This window comes from Misgurnus anguillicaudatus, chromosome 2, assembly GCF_027580225.2.
Source record: "Misgurnus anguillicaudatus chromosome 2, ASM2758022v2, whole genome shotgun sequence".
Classification (NCBI taxonomy): domain Eukaryota; kingdom Metazoa; phylum Chordata; class Actinopteri; order Cypriniformes; family Cobitidae; genus Misgurnus; species Misgurnus anguillicaudatus.
In genome coordinates, this window is record NC_073338.2 from 31350320 (window position 1) to 31369056 (window position 18737).

General features: G+C 38.7%; 1 protein-coding gene across 9 annotated transcripts in view; it reads left to right on the forward strand.

The window, feature by feature from the left end:
- ptprfb (protein tyrosine phosphatase receptor type Fb) overlaps positions 1-18737 on the forward strand; it is a 204126-nt gene that overhangs the window by 85674 nt on the left and 99715 nt on the right. For all 9 annotated transcript variants that reach the window (XM_055202563.2, XM_055202566.2, XM_055202568.2 and 6 more), the window contains exons 2-4: positions 15-184; positions 14598-14743; positions 15825-15966. In XM_055202563.2, the coding sequence (XP_055058538.2) occupies positions 88-184; positions 14598-14743; positions 15825-15966 (385 nt within the window). In that variant the 5' untranslated portion in view covers positions 15-87. The remainder of the gene's footprint in view (positions 1-14; positions 185-14597; positions 14744-15824; positions 15967-18737) is intronic.

Genomic DNA, 18737 nt, shown 5'->3' on the forward strand with positions numbered 1-18737 from the left:
TTTGTGTTTTTCAGGTTTTACTCTATGATTGCGTAAAAACTGCATAAGCAGTGTGGGGACTGAGGGGAAGCAGTGCCAATCTGGAACATGGTGCCTAATATTTGCCCATCAGTGCCCGTCCTGCCCAGTGGGCTGCTTCTTCTGCTGCTGCTGAGCTGCGCGCAATTCTCCTCTCAGGCAGACAGTAAGTACAACATTTTGGCTGACTAGTCATTTTTCCCGGCACTGTACCTTGTGAAATTGGAAGCGCGTCACGTTGTGGAATTGTTTGCAAGCATGGGTGAACTCACTAATGTTTCACTCTCAAGGCACAAAATGAACCCGAAATTCAAACAATGCGTTCGCCGCACCCTAGCACACCGGTTGTCCGCTCACCCTTTTCATCTGTTCCTCGGTGCAGTCAAGCTTGGGGACGAGCGGCACATCTTGATGTAGCCACGTTTCAGACGGCGATTCGATGAGTAACCCCGAAGAGCAGGGTGATACCGCACCGTGTGGGCCGCTTTGCTCCATTGTCCTTGTGAATGAGCATTTGGATTGGCGAGATGCGCTGTGAGTGACATGGCAATGTTGTGCGTGCCATGGGTTGAGCAGAGGTCAAGACTCAGTTCTGGCACGGGTCAAAGAGCCATTTAATTCACCATGTGACCCTTCTGCACCACTCTCACAAGACTGCTGTAATTCCATTAGGCCTCTTTTTCTCGCACCGGCTTTCTTTTTCAGCCACTGCGTTTAACCTTTAAATCTCTCAGTCATTCATAGGCAGTGCCAGAATGGGGGTAACCTTGAAACTTCCCTTCTTGACTCCTTTGGCCACTTTCAAAGTCAACTTGCCTCTACTTTCTCAAAAAAGTTTTTTCAAATAGATCTATGCAATGATATTGAGCTATTTGAAGAATTGTTTTCGTATTTCACCTTTTCAAACCCAGAACATCTTGTGAAATCAATATTTCCTATACGGGTTAAACATGTGGTAGGAAAATCCTCATTATTGAGGTAGAGATTTGGGAATGAGCTCTCCAGGCTTATGAGCGACCACAGATTATTCACTTAAAACCCACCCAGAACACCACAGCATCATGTTGGCAAGATTTATATAGGCATGCCATGTATTTCATATGTGTGCAATTTAGTTAAAAATAACTTTTTATTAAGAGTTTTTATATATAGAAGTGTAAATAACCATTGCAGTATTTGGCCTAATGCTTCCGTTTTTCATTTATCATGTTTATGCCAGCACATTAACACAGAATTCTTATTAATGTCAACAGATACTAGACTAGCAGTTGTAGGTGGTGTTGACGGGTTGAGAACAGATTTACAGAAGCTCAGCTTTAGGTTGGGCTATTCCAAAGATTTCTCTAAGAATCTAGTGTGATACAGCTCTGTGGTCCCATCTCTTGCATAAAATACTCCTTAAAGTAGGCTCAAACAAATAAAGCTCTAAAAATAGAATGGACGGTAAAATATTGACTACCACAATTGGACCGTTTCTGTTGTTGTCTGTAATCAGTAAGGGCTGAGTTGCTAAACATGACAGAACTGGCTTAGCCATCATCTGAATTATAGGGCAGGGGAGCCAGATCTACAGGGTGGGACCTCTTGAACGTTGATCACCATGGTAACAGAGCCTACCTAAATCAGAAGGATGAAAAATTAAGGACGATTCTTACTCTCGGGTTGAATGCTGAAAGAAGGTAGGATTACTCGGATTGCACAGTAGTTAGCTGCGTTTAGAAAATTGAGGGCTGTTACTCAAATCTTGTTTAGGTTGTTGGGTTTCATTCGTGATGTATATAGCCACCCAAACAGCTTGATTGGGGGTCTTTATAATTGCTTCCTGCAGACTTGATGGTTTACATAATCCTAACTCTGTCATTTTGGTATTTTCTCAACGGAAAGAAATTGATAGTAGCCCTGAAATGATAAGAAAACAATTTTATACTGTACATTTATTTGGCAGGTGCTTTTACTCAAACCTACCCATAATGCATTTAGGCTATGCATTTTATCCACATGTGTGTTGCTTGACCTTTGTGTCGCAAACAGTGCTTTACCAATTGAGCTTTTTGTGAAGAAATGGTAAAAGTTCAAAGAAACACTTTTCTGGTAGCATCTTTAGAAGTTTTCTTATTTAATGCAGTACAGGAAATCCAGACCTTCTCAGGCATACTACACTAAAGGATCCTGCTAAAAGCATTTCAGTGCAAGGTTTCTTCAAGGTTTTTCAATCTGCCTTGCATTTATCTTATTTAGCTATATTTGTCAAACTACCCTTTTTCATCTCTTAGTCAAAGTGGAATTTTTCTTTAGCTCTTTGTTTCTCTCTGTTGCAGCGGGGGCAGTACACAGCCACCTGTCTATATATTGATTTCTTCTGTACTATCGCTCTCAATCTCTAATGGTGAGATGGTTTAGGTTTCTGTTTTCGGCCACAGTCAAGGCGGAGATTGCAAGATCCCAAAGCTTTAATCTCTGATTTTATATATATATATATATATAATATAAATAAATAAATAAATAAATAAATAAATAAATAAAGATAGATAGATAGATAGATAGATAGATAGATAGATAGACAGATAGACAGATAGACAGATATATCGATAGACAGATATATCGATAGATCGATAGAGATAGAGATAGATATAGAGATAGATATAGAGATAGATATAGAGATAGATATAGATATAGATATAGATATAGATATAGATAGATAGATATAGATAGAGATAGATAGATAGATAGATAGATAGATAGATAGATAGATAGATAGATAGATAGATAGATAGATAGATAGATAGATAGATAGATAGATAGATAGATAGATATGAATATGGATAGATAGAGATGATAGATAGATAGATAGATAGATAGATAGATAGATAGATAGATAGATAGATAGATAGATAGATAGATAGATAGATAGATAGATAGATAGATAGATAGATAGATAGATAGATAGATAGATAGATAGATAGATAGATAGATAGATAGCAGTTTTAAACTGAGTACCAGACATATGGCCATTTACATTGTATTGTCTAATGCTTTTCAAGCAGGCCTCTTTTACATTTTAATTTGAAGCTCTATGTTGAAAACCACCTTTGTAAATCTATTAAGTGAGGTATTGTTTTCCCTATGGGTTGGGCAGGGCTGACTGGGTGGTCGATGGCAAATTGGATTGTGTTTTCAAGTGTCCATATGGTCACTGAGTGAAATTGACAGGGATAGAAATTGATTCTTTTTAATTAAAAGTAAGAGTATCCTCGATCGAGTGGCACTTGGAAGGTAATTTTGTTAGTCTCCAGCTGTGATCATTCAATGACAGCCACCAGAGGAGAGACAGCAGCAGAGAGCAAAGGAGAAATGGAGAAAACAGAAGGTTTCCGTAAGACAGAGCAACAATATAGCAGCCGTGTAGTAAAGGAGTGGTCAGCAGAGGTTAATGATGTGAGATTAATAGCTTAATTACACTGGTTGATAGCAGGGCTGGAGGCAGGTCCCAGGGACCCGGATGCACCGTTTTCATCACAAGATCATCAGTGTCCTTTACTGAAGGACAGCCATAAAAATCCTTTGAACTATCACATCTGTGCGTATGTCCTCTTCCCACAGCACTTACGCCTTATAAGCACTGTGGTGAAGAGGACTTTATCATCATGACCAAACTGCAGGACCAGCATGCGTCTCCACACGCACGCCGGTGCAATGTGATATCTGCTGCATCCAATTAAAAATATTAAGAGGAATTCAAGGTCTAGTCTGATAATCGTTATTTTTAAGATTCAAAAGAATTGAAAATGAAAAATGAATTAGAAACATTTAAGATTCTGCTGGATTTCTTAGTCAAATTTCTAAGTACATTTTTTGACACTTCTTTGTATCAAATGGCCTTGCTTCCATTAAATCTCGCATTGGAATTTGCTCATTGTAATTTTTAGAAATTTTGCGGGGATAACTTTTGTTCAAGCTAAGGTGCTGCTATCAACAAGTGGTACATTCAGAATACAGGGTTCATACGGGTCCTTTAAATCCTTAAAAGTTTGTGAATCTAAGGGGGGGAATTCAAGGCCCTGGGAAGTTTTTTAAATATATACATACAAAGATGCAGGTCATTGAAAGTGCTTGAATCTATTTTATGCAAGAAGTTTTCTGGAAAAAATCCATATTATTCTCTGTGTAGTGTAGGATAATATCATAAAAATTCTAGACTTACACGCGCTAAACTGTTCGCTTTAAATGCTTATATTTTCTGTATGCGAATGTTGATTCATAACCAAAATGCTTTTTTGCACAGTTGTGTTTGACACATGAAAACGTCTCGGGTTATGTTATAACTGTTGTTCCCTGAGAAGGGAACGAGACGCTGCCTTTCCCTTGCCATAATTCCTGTGTCTCTGTAACACCGTCTTTGGCAATATTTTAGATAGCGATATACTTCCTGGCTCCCACATCACCCTGTCTTTGTCGTTAAGCCTCACTATTGGTTGAATTTGATATAGGCATTCAGACGCACTTACCCCTGGAAGCGTCCGCAAAGTGTCACCGCAGTGACGCAGCGCGAGTTCCCTCAAAAGGGAACTGTAACAATTTATCTTTTTTTAAAGGTAACACAATGTAACCTTGCTCTCACTTGAAATGTGTCCCCACATTTAGTCCTTGAATTTGAGGGTATTGGACCTGGAACATCCTTGAAAGGTCCTTAAATTTAAAGTTAACTAAGGTGTGGGAACTCTGAAAATGTTGAGATTTTTTCTGTTTAGATTAAATAAACTAATAATATAATATGTGGGACCATTTGTATTTAATTAGAACAATACAAAACTGAAATATTTTTGTGGTCCCAGTATTTGTAGACCCCATGTCCTTCCGTATTTCAGATCTACTCCATAAATCCTCAAACAAAATCCATACCATGTAGTGAGCAAACGTCCACAGCCTTTTCCGAAGCAATTTAGTTGTCTGAACATCGCCAACATTGTCAAGAATTTACTTTCAGGCGCCTTTGCACAGCATCCGAGATGAGGGCTGTGGGGGCACTCTGGCTTGTTAATATCCATAAAACGTTTTTATGTAATCACAGACATGAGCAGCTAATCACATTAGTACAGACTTGCGTCTAAGAGCTTATGACATTTTGTTGTGGGGAATTGAGAACCCCTGCTTCTCATCAGCATGAAAGCTGACTTCTCCTCATCCTCAGCTGACTTCCATTTGAACCTTTTTTCTCCCTTTTGTGCTGACCTCGTAATTGTCAATGACTTTTGTTCTTTGTTCTTGTGCAATGTGACCCACACACTTGGCTCACATAGTTCTGATTGGATAGACATTAGATTGCATTTTAAATCAGTCGTCTTATGCATTTAGTGAGTGGTTTTAAAAATGGGTTCTGAATAATACGTAATGCATCATTTTTATTATTAGGAATGAAAGTTTATTATTCATTATGAAATATACCCGTAAAAAAAATAAATGATACAGTATGTTTCTCTGATATTTGTACATTTGGTAGATATTGTAACATTATTAAGTAAAGGTCAATCAGTTTTGTCCTGAATTAGCATTAATGTATTAAATCTCAAATAGTGTTTTGTAGTTGTGGCTCTGCTATGGTGAATTCATTTTAATGAATGCCTCAGATTCATTTGTGCTCAGATCCCAAAGGAACTGTAATTAATTTTTTTCCTGACACATGGTGTGAAAGTTTAAATGATGCAGACTTATAGAAAAGGCCAGAGGTAGAGATGTAAGATCTGTAAATGGGTGGTCTTGAAGGGGGCCTTTTTCCTGGGAAGCTGACTAATTTGGTTAGCGTGATTCAGAGGGGATTTAGCTGTGATGGATGACATAATCCATAACAGGTCTTCATTCACCCAGCGTCTAGCCACTGATCTCCTCGTTGGTTCTCTGTTCCTCAGGGGAGCACTTTCCCTCGGCACCTGCCAGTCAGTGACACAGGTTGAACCCAGGTGGCGTCTGCCCTTTAAAGCCCCCCCAACCTAAAAAATGCACTTTTAAATGTGTTTCTAGCAGAAAATGAGTCGCCAGTGACAGTGTGTGTGCAGAAACATCTTGTAATTATACAAATCCATCTTTTCTTCTTTGTGTTATCTCCTTTAAACCGCAACAGTCACACAAAACAGGCTGTTGGGGATCCCCTATCAATGTGATGTCACATTGATTACGCCCCAACCATAACCATTCACAGACTCCTTATGAACGCGTAGTTCAATTTTCTGCCAGAGACACATGTTTTGATTTAGTCCAAAGAACACATGTAAGCGCTGTACCCCCTACTTTGCATAAAGGGAAGGGAACAGAAGCTTTCTTTGAATTTAAAGAAACACACACAAAAACAGCGTGTTTTTCATTACAGCCAAAAATGTCCATGTTCAACATTGTATAATGAAAGATCTGTGGATATCAGAGACTATTTTTATATTGCTAAAAACACCTAGGTTAGCGGGTTATTTTTAACCTAATGATGGGTAAATATTAGACAGAACAGATGCTGGGTTATTAAAGGAACATTATGTAAGAAATGTATATCAATTAATCATAAAATGGCCCTGATATGTCACTAGACATTAAGAAATCATGTTCATTTCAAATACTTATATCACTGACAACAGTGATCCGGCCAGGATATTGTCATTTTAAAAGTGGAGTTGCAGCCCTCAACTGATGTTTATGTTGTCATGTTGTGTTTTGGCCACCAGTTGTGTGATTGCAATACCAGTTTTGGCCACAATCCTACATACTGTTCCTTTAATTAAACCTATGTTGGGTTGTTTCAAATAGCATAATTAAGAGTGTAGACAACTCAAATATGTAATATTTTTGGCTTTGTGAAAATTCGGATTGTGTATCATTGTTTCCTGCATGCACAACAGCAGAATAAATCAAATTTTATGTGAGATGTACATGTGCAGTTTTTCTGCTGCATTTATTGTTCTCTTGCTGCCTGCAAAACAACAATTCATTAGGGCCACTGTAGTCAGATTCACAAATGAGTGAAATCAAGTCGAAAAGAGACGGAAACTGCAAAATTTGAATCATTTTAATGAATCATCGACTAAATTTGTCAATGCGGTTACTGAATTAACATCTGACTTGCATACTGCACCGTAAATCATCACAACTAACAGTACTTTTAAGCCTCAGGCAGATTTCCTATTCCTACGTTTCATTTCTCCGAGTCTTGATTTGTTCCACCGTGGTCAAAGCTAAAATGTAATATTTCTGCTGCAGCTCACCATCGACTGGATGATTCCTCTAAGGGAAAATACCAGGTTAACTCGGATTACGCGCAGGTCGTAGCAAATAAAATGTTGCCAGAGTTACAGCCATTTATGTTTGGGTCATTATTGTACCCTTCGGGTAACTGCATACCTGCAGCGCCCATACTCCTGAGGTTCTCTTGAACGCTCTCAGGCAATCACTTCAGGTTAACCTTTCAAATAATTCCAATCTTCAGATTTTTCATGGCTTTCTAATATTACATATTGCCCGTCCTAAGCTTTAGAGTGCGCCCAGAATTTCAGTGTTGTATATGGCCTTTTGTGGCAATTTAGATATTTATTCTGTCTTTGCCAACAGCATGGCACCGGCCTATTGTACTTAGGCTTTCATCTTGTTGTGTTCAAAACAATAATATCTCTATGAGAACCCAGCTGGATTGCCTCACGCCATCGTGTATGTTTTAATATCGATGGCTCTGTCTAAACAGGAAGATTTTTTCTGCGAGTCAGAATAACTCGATTGTTCTATCATGAGGGCAGAGTAATGAGGTAGTAATGATATTCCCTCATGATTGACCGTCTCTGTCTTTGATCCAATATCACGTCGACTGTGGATACCCCAGATAGCGAGTCACGGCTTTGAAAAGTCCGCGATAGGCACCGGTTTGAAAGCTGAGGCACTAAACCCTCCTGGTCATCTGATACAGCTTACCTCTGTTAACAGGAAGCTCTTTTTTCAACAACCTGTCAAAGACGCATGAGGGAACACTGAGCAAATGCTTTTAGAAAATGATTTGACTGTGTACCCTCCACTCAAGCAGCACATGGACCTTTATTTAATCTTCATTTCTGTCAACTCTTAAGAGGAAGAGTCAAGGCTCCGGTCATGGGAATGCACAAACCTTAAGATAATTCCCCAGAATTTTGGCAGAAATGCCATTACTTTAATGCTGCTCACAGAGATGTGCATAATTGTGCTCGTAATTTGTGTCCTGGACATTCTGATAAATAATTGAATAACGTTAGAAAGTGGCACACTGAGGTGCACTGTGAATGCTCGGGTGGTGCTTTACAATAAGGTTCCATTTGTAAACATTATTTAAAGGGATATGCCAGCTAATTACAGCATGATTTATTTGCCCTCAAGCAATCCGAGATACATGTGTACATTGCCTTTCAAACGAACACATTTGGGCTTATTTTAGTAAACGTCTTTGCTTTTCCGATGTTTATAATGGTAGAAAACAGGAATCAGGGAACATCTTGTGACTTTGAAGCTTAAAAAAGCGAATCTATCATTTACAGAAGTAATCCACACGGCTCCAATGGGCTAATAAAGGTCTTGTGTGTGATTTACGAGAGACATTGCGCAGTGACTATTTGTTTATTAAATGTATTTTTTTCAACAGCCTAACAGGTTAATTCAACTTTTAAAAATACATGTAAATTAAATTGTATTCATTTATGTTAGTTAATACACAATACACTATTGTGAATAAACATTGAACAATTGAACTATTAACAGACATTGACAAATAAAATTAAATGCTATGTAGTATGTTTTGCTTATTGTTAGTTAACATTGGCTAATGAATTGTAGTGCTGTCTCACGATTAGTCGCGACTAATTGTTTGCAAAATAAAAGTTTTTGTTTACATAATATATGTGTGTCTACTCTGTATAATAATTATGTTTATATAAACACACACACACACACATAAATGTATAATTTAAAAAATATATATATTTATATAATAAATATTTATATTTATTTATAATATAGATTATATATGAATATAAACATGTATATACACATGCAAATGTTTCTTAATTATATACATGCGTGCGTGTATGTGTATTTATACATAATTATTATGCACAGTACACACACACATATATATTATGTAAACAAAAACTTTTATTTTGCAAACGATTAGTCGCGACTAATCGTGAGGCAGCACTAAAATTTTTACGATTTTAATAAATTGTAATTGTACTATTTTAATGTCCCTTACTAACTCGTAGATTTTCACACTATTTCTGATATCCAAAATGTCTCAAAGAAGGCCTAAAAAATTAAATTGTAAATCGTTTGATTTCGACCACTTTTCATCAGTTCGCATTAAAGCCCACTCGCCACCCTTAATGTTTGACGCAGATGCCGATGCATTTGACTCAACAAGGGAATTGCGTATGTTAATGAAGGAAACTTGAGATATTGAACTGATATAGCAAAGTGACCGGCTTGATGTAGAGTTAATTGAAAGCAAAATCCTGTAAAAGATCTAAAACCCAGTTAATGGACAAGTTCCACTAAAACAACCGCAGCTGATAGCATCGGACACATTTCCGCTAAGCGCACGAGTGAAAATGATAACTTGCTAATCTATTATTAATGAGAACGAATGGACGACTCTCTGGTTTGCGTATTGATCCTTGCACTCAATTCGGATCGGGTGTTTCGGCGGAGCGGGAATGCTGCTAATTGCTGGCGTCCATTTGTCATTTCCACTTTAAACGCTTTCTTCTTAAAAGCTGCATAAATGCTTAAAACATTCCTACAAAATTCAGATGCATTTTGCAACACAAGTCACCTCCAGGGAAAAGCCTCAATTGCTCATTTTGCAAATGGACAAGACACACGAGTAAAATCGGATTGCAAGTAAAAGTTTTCTTGAGGCACACGTGTCTGTCCCTATTCAACTCTCCACATGCCATTGTTTAAAGCATGACTTTAGACTGTAGGAAATAAATGTCAACAGGTGTCCAAGGCCACCTGTTTTGGTCTCTGTGGGTTTATTGAGTTGGTTAATACAAAAGGACTTTGATGACAACACAACCACCTGGGAGGTCAGGGCCTGGTCTCTCTCATCTTCTCTTCTGACCTCTGTTCTCAAACGAGTTTCTTTGAGCATCAAATAACCCTGAGCCATGAACCTCTCTTCTGTCAATTCAAAAACATGTTAAGGGCACAACTGCACTATGGCAGTCTGTTGGCTTTGTGACATGTTTCAAGAGCACCTAGGAGATTAAAAGTCACTGGTCATTGGAGAAAAGTTTACATTTACACGTTTGACAGACAATTTTTTTCCAAAGCGAACTACAGTGCATCTATACATTTTGTCAGTTTGTGCATTTCCTGGGAATCGAAACCAGGACAGTTGTGTCGCTCGCTAATGCAGTTTTCTATCAGCTACAGGAAAACTTGGTTTTTGAATATTCAAGTTAAGCATTTAATATGAAATAATTGTGCATTAGTAAATCTTTTTTTTTATTTATGTTATGTTTATTTAAAGGGACACTCCACTTTTTTGAAAAAAGGGTTATTTCCGGGTCTGGCGGTACCACTTTTAGCATAGCTTAGCAGCATAATCTATTGAATCTGATTAGACCATTAGCATCGCGCTCAAAGATGACCAAAGAGTTGCGATATTTTTTTGCGGCGCCCGAAAATAGTCTCTTGGTAACTTTAAATAGCAGGGGACTATTTTCGGCCACTGCATAATATCATTGCGCCTACTGCAGCCATGTTACGGCAGCAAAGTCCTTGATTATTATGTCGGAATTAAAGTATAGTTCCTAGCCATATCTGCCTAGAAAATCTCAGCTTTTAATTTTCTGTCGGTCTTAGTACACGATGTAACTACAGAAGAGTCAAGTTTTAAATAGGAAAAATATTGAAACTCTTTTGTTATTTTTAGCGCGATGCTAATGGTCTAATCAGATTCAATGGATTATGCTGTAAGCTTTGCTAAAAGTGTTACCGCCAGACCCGGAGATCAGCTGAATGGATTTCAAAACGGTAAAAATCAAATGTTTAACTCTAAGGGAGCTGGAAAATGAGCCAATTTCCAAAAAAAGTGGAGTGTCCCTTTTACATGTAAATAATTCATATTACTCAGTTATTCAGCACTTTGAATCAGCAGCCTTTGGCAACTAAGTCAAGGGAATGTTCCTACATCAGCTCATGTTCAGGAAGGAGGGGTGAGCCCCCTTAAGACTGAAATCTTTAAATTTACCAGTCTCTAGCCCTTTTATTTTCCAAACGTTTCTAGTGCTGTATTTTTCTTGCTTTCTGAGGTCTAAAGTGGAAGATAGGGGCTTGTGTACACAGATTAATGCTCTGAGAGTCTATTAATGTACCAACTTTAGGATGTGCTTTCACCATCACCCATGATCCCTTAATATCTGCCTTTCCTCTGGAAGATTGTTTGGCTATTCGTGCGTCTCATAAACCGCTGGGAGTTCAATCAGATATGTACTTTAATACAGAACATGCACCCGGATTAGTTAATGCCCACTGATCTGTGCTTTTTAACAAAGAGGGAAAACTCCCATCACTTATAAAGTATAATCTAATGGAAATATCATGACAGATGTTAAAGATGGACCCTTGTAAGTTAAACTGACACTCATGTTAAACTCATTTAGGCATATGTGCACGCCCTCTTATCTATGTGTGGGAAGCTTCCAGCTGGTGCTACATGTAGGTGTTTTAAGGGGCAACTTTTGCCTCCTGGGCTAGATTTTTTTTGTATTATTGCCCTGATTCTTTATTTGGCTATACCTCACCTAAATTTGACATTTTTTTAAGCTTTTTTATAATATTTCTGTGTTTGTATTCCTAGACCTGTTAGTGCCTTATGCTCTAAAATCTTGTGGTTTTCTCATTAACCCCCTGTGTCTAAAAGCGATGGTGCTATTAGGAGAAGGCCATACGCTCTCAAAAAATCTTCTCTCTTGTGTGGGTATAACCGAGGTAAAAGAAGGCAGGAAGAGCTTTTATGAGGGTATGCATAGCTCTCCTGTGCCAATCAAACCCGTCTCCAGGGGAACACACACATAAATGTCATTTAAATGTCAGGCCAACCAATATTCCTGTGGACCAGTGGGGTGCTGGTGTGGCTCCGATTTTACAATATACACACATACATGCGCATATACAGTCTCTTCAGATGAAGCTCCAGTGGGGGTTTTGTCCTATAGCAAGGGCGGCTTCAACCACCTCGTCTCCAAAAAGTCTTTCTTATCAGCCACCTGACACACTGTAGAGATGATTTACCAAACACCTCCTGCCTGCTATAGTCAGAACTCAACCACCCCACCCGTAGGTGCTATGTTATGTTAACTAGTTATTGATTTTGTTGTCCTCAGCAGTACCCCTCAGATTCTGGAGTATAAAGGAGAAAGGACACAGTTGCAGTGTATTCCCTTGGCTTGTTTCATCCAGGAACATTATACCTACTACAGTGTAGAGTCCCCATGCTGTTGTAATTTCTCTTTCCTTTGACTACGACAGGATTAGATCAGATTCCCATCGTGGACATCCCGCTAGGACATCGTGATCCATGTGGTTTACTGGAGGTTTTATAATAATAGATTTTGTGTCATCCTATGCAAGATGATCTAAAAATCATGGTGCTGATAGATTGAGGAAAATATGATGTTTATTTATTTTATATATTAGAATATTGTGAGTGAGGTGATGGCAAAGATGAAGGGATATATATATATATATAAATTTTAAATATATAAATGTGTGTGCAATGCATATGCATTTAATGTGTTTTATTTATTTATTTATTTATTATTTTTTGCAGCCTGGAACAACAACTCTTAGGTTTTATTCTGAGATGTATTGGTGTGGATGGTACAACATTAAACTAAAATGTAGGGATATTTGTCACAAGAAATATTTGAAAGCGTCCTATAATAGCAGGGTTACTCGGGTGAGTAATATTCGGATGGTCACGTGATCTCAACATGGTGGCCCTCTAGGCTATAACCTCAGCGAATGCGCTCTCGCAAAGATTTTTCACAGCATGTGCATTACCATTTAGACATTAGTTCCTGAAATTGCTGAATTGTATAACTGCTTTGAAAAAAAGAAGCAGTACAGTATACACTCACCTAAAGGATTATTAGGAACACCATACTAATACTGTGTTTGACCCCATTTTGCCTTCAGATCTGCCTTAATTCTACTTGGCATTGATTCAACGAGGTGCTGAAAGCATTTTTTAGAAATGTTGGCCCATATTGATAGGATAGCATCTTGCAGTTGATGGAGATTTGTGGGATGCACATCCAGGGCACGAAGCTCCCGTTCCACCACATCCCAAAGATGCTCTATTGGGTTGAGATCTGGGGACTGTGGGGGCCATTTTAGTACAGTGAACTCATTGTCATGTTCAAGAAACCAATTTGAAATGATTCGAGCTTTGTAACATGGTGCATTATCCTGCTGGAAGTAGCCATCAGAGGATGGTGGTCATAAAGAGATGGACATGGTCAGAAACAATGCTCAGGTAGGCCGTGGCATTTAAACGATGCCCAGTTGGCACTAAGGGGCCTAGCTAGCTCATAAGGGGTCATATTGTACATTAACCTTGTTGTGCTGGAAGGTGAGACATGCGTATGTATAGCCATAATCAAGATAGCCTGTAGTTTTTTTTTTTTTATAATATTTGAAAGTTCCCAGATATTCTTATCTGGGTGTACTGTGAGTTTTACCTTTTGCCCACATCGCCCAGCTTTTCCTTGGAATGTTGCGAAGTAGCTGCGCGTCTGCCAAATGGTCCTGCTCTACCTGATCTGCCATTGATGTTCTTCAAAACAAGCCATTACGTGTTTGAACTGACTCAGGCGATACGTGTGGGTCTTTATCTTCACACCGTCCTGCCCAACACGTCCCATTGTTGTTTGTATTGTAAATGCGTGACAAAGATGCAGGGCGTGTTAGTTGCTCTCCTGGAAAACCGTGCGCCGCAGCATGCTGTGGCTGGCCTTTTTAAAAACAAACTCGGAGCTTGTTTAGTTGCCAGCCCTATCAACATTTCCCAGTAATATAATCTTTCCTTTTGAATTCAAAAACCTCTTTATCTTTTTGCGTCCATGTGTGACGGTTCCATTTTAGGCTTTTGCGGTGCACTAACTGCGTCTATTTTTTAACTTTATGTTTAGTTTGAAGAAACAGCTCACATTTAAATAAGAATTGCATTTTGTGTACAGACCCAAAAAGACAGAATAAAGAAAACAACATATAGTTATGTTATATATATTCACTGTTATGATCCACATTTTCAGAAGTCATACGCTAACTTTGTGTCAAGTATAGACCACAACTTTTTACTGATTATCCTCCCGACTGTGAACCTCATGTCAGGTTTGGAATGAATGACAATATATTCATTTTTGGACAGGCCAAAGTCTGGGGGAGGAAAGCCTCTCTAAGGCTCAGCTGCAGGTGTTGTGGATACTAAGGATATCCATTGAAAACTATTCTGTGTGAACAAAATTCAGGAATTAATATCTGTTTTCTCTCTCTTCATCTTTTCCACCTCAATTCTCCAGGCTTGCCAAATTTCATCAAATCTCCAGAGGACCAGACAGGGATTTCAGGAGGAGTGGCATCTTTTGTGTGCCAAGCAGCGGGTGAGCCCAAGCCTCGGATCACATGGATGAAGAAAGGAAAGAAAGTTAGCTCCCAGCGCTTTGAGGTAACTAACTGTCTTCGCTCGACTCTCCTTCCCATGTCAATGTCTCTCCCGTGATGACTTTACTTTCCGTCATCACTCTTTTTCGTTCTTACTCTCTTGCCATAAGCCACATCACACTTGTCTACTTTTTCCTCTTTGTTTCTCTCATTATTTTCTGTCCTGTCAGCATTATGGTTTACCTTGTGATTTAAAGTGGCCTCATGACCACATGGTGGTTTGGGGTCAATAGAGTGCACCGTTATTTTCCTACTGGGCAGATTTTCATTTCGGGAGGAATAGCTCAGCTCTTTTGACCTATTTTTAGTGCTGATACAAAAATATACTCATTGAATATTGCCAAAAGGCTGAAATATATCAAGGTTTTTCAGCTATGTCGCCCAACCCTACTCTTAACCCAAATAGTGCAATTATCACTGGTCTCCACCTTGTACAGTAGGGAGTGTACAGCAACTGTATACAGTAGATTTATCTCTTAAGTATTCTGAAGTGTGCTGGTTTACAGCCCTGTACACACCTTTTTGACTTTAGGCACCACAGCAGGTTTGAAGGCAGTGTTTGTGAAGGGAGCAATTTCTCTTTTTTGATCCAAGCCTTCGGTAATCACTCCGATTTGTGTCCAGTCACGAGTCAACTTTTTTTTGTTACATCATAAATGTCTTGGCTAAAGATATATTGGCGAAAAATAAATAGTATGTACAATTTGCTGCTTCAGTAAAACACCAACATTTGCATGTTAGGTTAAGTTACATTTGTGTTGGATCGAAAGGAAACACAGACACGCTGACTTTCAAAAAACTCACTCCTTGCTCCTGGCAAAATCCTGTTGCAACTCCGCTCCACTTCCACTCCACATCACTCACATACGCTCTGCCTGAAATCTCTATACTGTATATGAAATACTAGTAAAGTCTATTCCCATCAGAAGTTATCAAAATATTTTTGAGATGGACATGCAGTAATACGAGAATACCCCCAAGAGACCATGTTTTCAAAGACCATGTTTTAAGATAGAGACTATTTGAGTTTTTTAAAGCTTGATTAAAGGAGATAAGAAAGTTTGACTGAGTTTTGTCTTTCTCAGGTGATAGAGTTTGATGATGGCTCAGGCTCAGTTCTCCGCATCCAGCCGCTTCGTACACACAGGGACGAGGCCATCTATGAGTGCACAGCCACCAATAGCCTGGGAGAAATCAATACCAGCGCCAAACTCACCGTGCTGGAAGGTAAGACTACGTTCCTCTGTTCCCCTTTATTTAGAATATATTAATGCTTTATCAAATGGTATTTTTAAGGGGGGTGGAGTAAGATTGGGAAACCACCTAATTCATAAAGTGTGTCATGTACATCACCCGCCAGACTAGGTTGCTGACTAAATGTCTGCCTTTTTTGTTAAAGCATCACTCATTATTTTTAATGGATTTGTGATTAAGTATTAAACACTCCTATGTTTTAAACATTTTAAATAGGCCAGAGCTTAAAGGACACGTCACTTTTTTTGAAAATATGGGTTTCCGGGTCTGGCGGTACCACTTTTAGCATAGCTTAGCACAATCCATTAAATCTGATTAGACCATTAGCATCGCGCTCAAAAATAACCAAAGAGTTTCGATATTTTTCCTATTTAAAACTTGACTCTTCTGTAGTTACATCGTGTACTAAGAAAATCAAAAGTTGTGATTAAAAGATATGGCTAGGAACGATGCTCTCATTCTAATAGTTCCCTGCTATTGAAAAATACTAAGGGGACTATTTTCGGCTGCTGCGTAATATCATTGCGCCTCCTGCAGCCATGTTATAGCAGCAAAGTCCTTGATTATTACGCCAGAATGAGAGTATAGTTATAGCCATATCTGCCTAGAAAATCTCAACTTTTAATTTTCTTATAAACCTTACTACATGATGTTACAGAAGAATAAATATCGAAACTCTTTAGTTATTTTTGAGCGTGATGCTAATGGTCTAATTAGATTCAATTGATTATGCTAAGCTATGCTAAAAGTGGTACCGCCAGACCCGGAGATCTGCTGAATGGATTCCAAAACGGTAAAAATCAAATGTTTAACTCTGGGGGAGCTGAAAAATTAGCATATTTCCAAAAAAAGTGGAGTGCCCCTTTAAAGGGGACATATCATGACTTTTTCCATATTTAAGTGTTATAATTTGCTCCTTGGTGCTTGTATGAACCTAGAAAATGTGAAAAAGAACAACCCAGTAACTTAGTTTTGGTAAACCATTCTCTGCAAGCCTGTAAAAAATAGGTCATTGAAATTTGGCTCCCCTTGTGATGTCAGAAGAGGATAATACCGCCCCTTAATCTACCCCAAAACGGCAAATTTTTGCTCTCACCTACAAAGTGGCAATTTTAACATGCTATAATAAATGATCTATATGGTATTTTGAGCTAGAACTTCATATAGATTCTCTCGGGACTCCAAAGATTTTTTTGACATCTTAAACAACTCTTATGAAATGTCCCCTTTAATGGCTCTATTGGAACTGTATTTTGTTTCTATTATTAATAGCAGTTACATTGAAAGCAAAATGCGTTATTACATTTACATTACATTGATTGACAGATGCTTTCAAACTCAAGAGACAGAGTGAGATTTGCAGGTCAATGATCCTTTGTGAAGTATGGCATGCTGGTGTTTTCCCAAGCTTCTTGGCTCTTGGTTGGTCTTTTTGGCAAAGCTGTGTTGTGTTAACAGCAGAACTCATAGTATTTGTAAGCATTGGGACGTGTGAACCCTCTCTGACACATGTTTAGGTTGGTTCTGAAACGCACATAACCCGTGGGGTCCACCCCTTTTTATTGTTGCATTTATGTACTTGTTTAGTACTGGATCTGTCAGAGTATGATGCTACTAATAAGTATTTACCTCAGTCTTCAGAAATCCAATGACAAAGGATTCCTTGTAGTTAATGGATAACCCACCCCACCACCATGTGTTCATTATTAGAGACAAGCCTTCAGTGTAATCCACCTTAATCTTATTTTTCACCCCAGTGTAGGAGAAAACAAAGACCAATTAGTTTAAATGAGCAGGAAGAAAAGCATTTCTTGAACGTTTGAGACGGAAACGTTCTCTTGGCTAGATTCAGAGAGAAACAGGAAGAGGAAGAGAGAGAAAGAGAGGTGCCATATTAAGGGTGGGCAGTTGGCTCTCTTAGCTGCTCTCCACAGTAAAGTGGCTAAGCTGGACGCCCACAGGATACTGCAGGACACAGAATGAACTCTATTAATAGCTCATTGTTCATAGCTAGCTATACATCATTTCTGACTTTCAGCAATGCTTAAAGACTGGCACAAAAGAGATGTTGAATGATAATGATGTACTCTAATGACTTACTAAAGGATGTCCTCTGCTGCACTTTTCAATGGTCGAGGGAATCTGGGCCATAAATATTTCTCAGGCCTCATCTTTGGGTTACAGAAATGATGTCAGGCTTAAATATAAGGCATTCATCATTCATGTGCTCCTGAGCATTGTGTTACCAGCGCAAAAGGTACAGTAAGGGTTCGAACCTGCATACTGCCAAATGCATAAATGTTAATGTTTGAATTGAACTCCTCGGTTGCTTTTAACCTAAAGTGGCCTTTATTGATAGTCAGTGTTACGAGGAGGCAGGAATAAACAGAGCTGTGCAAAACAACAAACTGTCTCCATTTACAAGAGTTTAACGGCACAAGAACAACTCGGATGACCTGCTTTGCGAACTTTTGTTGACGTGCTAGAACTTGTTTAAGTAACATATCCTCCCACCTGAATTTAGCAGGTCGCTCACAGCCCTAGGAGTGTGTGTGAGTCACTGCATCTCTCTCTCTAATTGGTTACTTAAATCATATCGCTTAAACAATTAATGCAAACATCACACAATTGATCCCAACTCAAGCATATGCCAGTTGCGAAAAGAAATTCGGCTGTAATTGCTGATTTGTCTATTTACTCTTTGCTCTGGAAGTGCAAGTCCTTTAACACAGAAGGCCACTGAT